The following is a 6504-nucleotide window of genomic DNA, read 5'->3' as shown; positions in this document are numbered from 1 at the left end:
GTTTTTATACTTTTCTTCAAGTGGAGATGTACTCTGTGCTCACAGTGAGGAACAGACAGAGGTTGAACTGTGGTGGCTTGTTGAACACTGGGCATTGATCAGGTCAGAGTGGGAGGGCAGCAGGCGGGATCACAGAGTAAGAAAACTTTGTGAGAGAGGTTTATCTTGGCTCTGCAGTTCCCTTAGTGTGTGAGGAGAACATGGCCTCTGTGTGAACTGAAGAGGCTCAAACATCAAGTGACTCTGGAGCTGCACTGCTGAAGGAGATGAGCATTATCAGGTACGTCTTTCTTAATCAAATGTCTTGTTTAATTTGAAAAGAAAACATTGCTTACCTGAAATCGTTCAGGGCATCTACATTGTATTTTATATTGTACATTTTGGGATTAAGTATATTACAGTCAGTTAATTTCAGTGTATACAACAGATACTTCCCTGCAAGTAGTGCTTTTTGCATGTTTTTATTTGGCCGACAATGTTATAGTATTTCCAACAGGTGCTCAGGTTCACTGCCCTGATTTCTAAAGGACAGCTCCACTATTTTTAAAATATTTTTTTTGCTATGTTGTAACCAAATAGGCCCTGAAAGTTAAACTAGAAACCTAATTCTGGACTCTGGGAGCATTGGTGGATACTATGTCACAAGATCTATGCCGGCGCTGCGTCTCCTCAGCCTGCTTCAGGGCTTTCTCTCACACACAGTCAGCTGTGTCCTGGTCCGTTTTACCAGCAGACACTGTATACGACACAACCTTCTGGAGTACAAATGGCGAATTCATGATTAATCAGTGACTCTTTGATGAATCCCCTGCGGGTCTTCTGAAGTACTGTAGTTTTTCGTTTTCAGGTTTGTGGAATCTGTGTCAAAGACAAAAATATTGGAAAGGTTGCACAAACAAGGAATGGCATGAGTAAGATCTGAAAGAATCTACTTGTTGATCATGGTGTTTTTATCAGATGCAATTACATCTGAATTGATGTAGTGTTCACACTACATCAAATGTAATATCACTACTGTGTAGTGTGACGTTACATCAAATGACGGACCCTGTTCAGTAATAGGGTCAAAATTTCAAACTGAACCCCAACGGAGTGATGTAGGACCAAAGTGTTAGTGTTGAAATTAACCATTCCTAAAGGTCTACTTACTGAAGAAATCTGCATCAGACAACGAATACCAATTTAGAAATAAACCTGAACCCCTTTAAAAGGCTTTGATTTATTCCACTAAAAAGCTAGTCTGACTGATATGATTGGACCTGATCCTTCAGTGTCTGACTAAAACGGAGTCTGCTGCCATGGGGTGTTGTAAATGAATCTGAAATCTGAAAATAGTTGTTGCAATGACTTACCTGCAGAAACTCCCTCAGTTCAACATTGTTTAAGCTGTATAACCAACTATTTTATCATTTGGCTTCCTTCTCACAGCTCATCAAAGAATGCTGAATGCCAAAGCCCCAAAATTACATACAGAAAAAGTTAGCAACTAGTCAGTACACTTAGAGGGAAAAAAGATGCCATGTACTAGTTTTCACTTTGGAGATGGTGGAGACGCAATACAGGGCTAAAATTGGAGTTTGTACCCTGTACGGAGAAGTACAACTGCTAGTGTTGCTCTGTGTTGGATGTGTGAATCAGTAAGTTTGATAGAGAGGCCAAAAAAAAAAATACAAGGTACAACTATTTCTCCCTTTCAAGCCACCGCCCCACCTTATTAACTTGAGGTGCATTTTTAAAGGTCGGCATTTAAAAAGAATTATATAATAAAGAGGAAGATGATTTTTACAAGCATGGTTTCATAAGCAGATGCTGCAAAAAGAAAGAACTGGTGTAGCCTCAAGACATCACCGAAACTGTTTTATAACTAGGCCTCAGTGTGTGTTTCTTTCATCCCAGTAAATGAATACAGTGAACAGTGAATTCCTGATTAATCAGTGTCTCTTTGATGAATCTCCTGCAGGTCTTCTGAAGTCCTGTAGTTTCTTATTTTCACTGTCTTTCTTTTTCCAGGTATCTTTCCTGGATTTGTCGATAAAAAGAGTCTTCATCTGTAAACCAGTATGGGGGATTGGAACTTGTTAGGGAAGCTGCTGGAGAGTGCCCAGGAACACTCCACTGTTGTGGGCAAAGTCTGGCTGACAGTGCTGTTCATCTTCCGAATCCTGGTGCTGGGGACAGCCGCTGAGAAGGTCTGGGGCGATGAGCAGTCCGGCTTCACGTGTGACACCAAGCAACCCGGTTGTCAGAATGTCTGCTACGACAAGACCTTTCCCATTTCTCACATCCGCTTCTGGGTGATGCAGATCATTTTTGTCTCAACGCCAACTCTTATCTATCTTGGCCACATCCTTCATCTGGTTCGCATGGAGGAGAAGGAGAAACAGAAAGAGAAGGACCTCGCCTTGCAGAATGAAAAGCAGCAGCAGTTACTTGGAAACAAGCCCAAGAAAGCGCCAATTAAAGACAATCAGGGGCACGTGCGCTTGCAAGGTGCACTCTTGAGAACCTATGTCTTCAATATTGTGTTTAAGACCCTGTTTGAAGTGGCGTTTATCGTAGCGCAATACTTCCTGTATGGTTTTGAGCTAAAGCCAATGTACACCTGCGATCGCTGGCCTTGCCCTAATGTGGTGAACTGCTACATTTCCCGACCCACTGAGAAGACAGTCTTCATCCTCTTTATGCTTGCTGTAGCCTGCATCTCCTTGCTGCTAAACCTGGTGGAAATGTATCATTTGGGTTTCACAAAGTGCCGTCAAGGCCTTCGTTACAGGCGAACCCAAGCTGCGTTGGAAGCTCCGAAAGCTCTAACTGAGACGGTCATGCCCTTCGTCCCAAGCTATAACTACTATACTGGTCATCCTGCAGTGCCTGAACCTTTCCCAACGGACTCAAAGTACAGCATGGCAGAGCCAAACTCTGCTTACAGCCCTTACAACAGCAAAGTGGTTTACAAACAGAACAGAGACAACATGGCTGTGGAGAGGAAAGGTAAAGCCGAGGGAGATGATGTGAAGGAGAGAAAAACTTCATGCCCTGTCTTTGAGATGCCTGTAGAAAATCTGCGCAGAAACAGTCAGTCAAGCAAGCACAGCAATAATAAGAGCAGGCTGGATGACCTAAAGATCTAAGAAGGAGGAGCAATACTGTGAAGACACTTGCATAGGAGGAACTTGAATGTTAGGGACAAAACTGTTGAGTAGATGTAAAACAGATTGCAGCTAGGGTTAATTTAGTAAAGATTGTAAAAAAAAAGTGTAGTGACAGATTTTAAAATCAGAACCAACAAAAAATACACACTTTTTAAAAATGGGATTTATTGAGTGGTCATTAAAAACAGACTCTGAAAGGTCATTCAAGAACAGCTTTGACAGTCTTACTTTCTCTTGAATGAAGCTGAGAGAAAAAGAAGAGTAACAAAACTTAAAAGGCATGGATAAATTGGTGATGAAATTAATGAACCTTTATGTTTGTGGGTGATAAGAGAGCAGAAAACTTGAGAACTGTTTTGTTTACGAGCAAGTTACTTTAACTTAAACTGTGATATGTATATGTCATGATGGCAAATCAAGGGCTAGATGATTTTTGCAGGACATATTTTTGCAGTCCAGCCTTTTATTGCCATGTTGTTGTTTGTTGTAAATTTAAAGCATGCACTCTGAAAGAACATAACTTATACATTTCCCAGATGCTGTTGACTTGAACACATTTTCAATAAAGACTTGCTGTTATCCGTGATAAATGGGAACTTTGATGTTTGATTATTTGAATGTTCTACGAAAAGTAATTATCCAGGTTATAATGCTTACTGATGTGACTGTGTAATTGGAAAGGTGCATTCTGCTGTTTAACCCTCCTGTTATGTTCGTTTCTCTGGAACAGCAATAATGTTTCTGGGTCAATTTGACCCGGGGCATATTCAATTATCCAAAAGTGTCAGAATCCCAATACACATTTTTTTAAATCTAAATTTTAACTCCATTACTAACCATTTAAATCAAGATTTAGTCCATTGGTGTTCTTTAATTCTCACAGTTCATTAATGTTAAAACTTTTTTTAATGTACATCGGAAAGCCCTAAATATAAATGCAAAAGTTTTACATGACATAGATTTTTGTTCATTTTATTTTAAATTTAGAATTCTTTATTTTTCATGAAGTGTTGTTGATAAATTAAAATGACTCCTCTTCTGTCACATGCTTTCCAGGTTTTTATGCTGCATTTATCTGGTTTTGAAGGAAAATATTACCTAAAATAGACTTGAAAGGGTCAATTTGACCCGCAACATAACAGGAGGGTTAATACAAAAGCAAACGGGTGTTATTACATTAACACAACCAGGGGAGTGACTTATTCACTTAACCAGTTTGTACTTTTGTAAAGGTATTGCTCATTGTATTTGAAAAACAAAAAGGTCCCTTGTTTGAGTCTAAGAGTGTTGAGTTAACTCTAAAGATCATCATGTCACCTTCACTGAAAAACTGATGTCACTACTTTTTCAACTGAACCAAACACAAACAGTTATATATATCTCTTAATGACATTAAAAAAAGAAGATTAATAAATGGATGTACTGATATGATTCTGGAAATCTATATCTCTGTTGATCAGGACATAATGTATCATCATTGGCATGTGTTTTCTGATTTTTTTTTTCCTTGAGAAATTATGTGTTTTGACCCTCAGGGCCGTCGCATGAGAGGGCACCCATCTTCAACATGTGTTGCGTTGAATAGATCAGTTTGTTTTCTTCTATACCTGTGAAAGAGATGAACTTTTGATCATTGATAATAAATAAAGCTGCTCAAACAACATCAGAACTCAATGACGTTATATTGTTATGAATGGAGGCCTTGTATCTGAAGCAAACATTGCAACAGTGTGAAGTGTAATGATGCAGTCATGGTTGCTTTTCGCCTGAAGCTGAAGTGCAGTATGGATGGACCCATTTCCAAAAACACATACCATCACACACTAGTGAGAGCTGTGCTTCAAAGACTTCCTCGCTGCTGCTATAAATAGCACTCGTGCACACTTGGAGAAGCATTGTGGGGGGAATTGGGGGTAGGGGGGCAAAGTTTCTTTCCACACACCAAACATAACCTGTTAGCTAACAATTTAGCCCTCATAGAGACAGAGAGGACTTGCTGTGCAACACAAAATGAAGCAGCACTAATATTTGGGATGATGATTTCTTTTAATAGCTTTAAGAGGGTTTGGACTCATTAAAAAGATAACAAGTCCACAAAAGCACAGTGTCTTCTGTCCTGTGTCAGTATTAACAACTGCAATTGTTCATTCATTCTTACTTTGTAGCTGTCAATGATGCAGCTTTGTCTAGCTGGGAAATTTGGAATTTCAAAGTGCCTGCAGTATTTTGATTTTCCCCCCTTATATTGGGTCAACAGAGGCCAATGGCATGTAGGATAAAGATCAACATGATTAAAATGATAGCTGTCATTTGAGAGTACATTTTGTGACATACTGTAAGTGCTCATTATCTTCTATTAACGTTATGAGCTAAGATAAGAGATTTAACCTTCCAGAGCAGGCCCACTTCTCCTGACAGAACAAGACTGACAAATCAACAGGTGACGGGGTGAAGGTTATGAACTCTGGGTTACTACCATATGCAACCAAATCTCTGAACCAGAATAGTGTGAGTGATACGCAGAGACCATCCGTCACCGAGTCAGGCTACAGCTCATTAATCAGACAGACACAGTGCACACTTTAGGACGAGTCAACCAAAAGATATATAACTGTTAATGATGATTTAGGGCGAGCCTATGTAAGGATCTATGGTCCTTCCATAAAGAGGCCGTGTTTACTGGTCCTGTGTCGCCAGTGAGAATGTCACTGTCCAGCATGCTTTCTAGTTAAAGATATGACCCACATAATGGAGAACTGGGACAATTGAGATAATAAATCAGGATATGTGCCTTTCTTTTGCCAATACATCAAAACGTGGCCTCCAGTAAAATGTTGCAGCAGTACTACTATTGTTCTGACTGCATGCTCTACACATTACTTTAAAGAATCATTTCATTTCTTGTCTTTAAAAAGGGATTTAGGATCCATGTACATTCTGCTTCAATACACATATTTGGGTTATATCAGTTATAACTTAATACAGGATTTCTCCCTTTCTTTTATGTACTAACTGTATGGTCGGGGGATTTGTGAAGTCGGATCTTTTAACAGTTCTTGTTGACACAGATCTGGCAGAGCATGCCAGTAACTGCAGATATTTATTGTTTTGTTGGCAGTGGGGGAATTCAGCTGTTGTGAATTTCCAGACCCATGAGGTCTTGAGCCTCTTTCCCAACAACTATGACACATAAAATAAATACTTGTTGAGTCACAGTGGCTTCATTTACCTACCACCAGTGATGGGCTGGCCATTTATTTGATCTTTTTACAATAATAATATTTCAATGAACAATGTGAAAGTTAATGCCACAGTGTAAGAGATGTTTAATTCACATGGAAGCTTTGTAGTG

The 6504-nt window shown here is 39.5% G+C and overlaps 1 protein-coding gene across 1 annotated transcript; it reads left to right on the top strand.

Annotated features, from left to right (window-relative positions):
• Positions 1-237: 237 nt before the first annotated feature.
• Positions 238-3453, top strand: cx39.9 (connexin 39.9). The gene is made up of 2 exons (XM_034683949.1): positions 238-280; positions 2011-3453. The coding sequence occupies exon 2, from the start codon at positions 2061-2063 to the stop codon at positions 3129-3131; it is 1071 nt and encodes a 356-aa protein (XP_034539840.1). The 5' UTR covers positions 238-280; positions 2011-2060; the 3' UTR covers positions 3132-3453.
• The last annotated feature ends 3051 nt before the right edge of the window (positions 3454-6504 follow it).

Source organism: Notolabrus celidotus, chromosome 5, assembly GCF_009762535.1.
Source record: "Notolabrus celidotus isolate fNotCel1 chromosome 5, fNotCel1.pri, whole genome shotgun sequence".
Classification (NCBI taxonomy): Eukaryota; Metazoa; Chordata; class Actinopteri; order Labriformes; family Labridae; genus Notolabrus; species Notolabrus celidotus.
The sequence above is the reverse complement of the archived record's forward strand: the minus strand, read 5'-3'. Positions and strand labels throughout refer to the sequence as shown.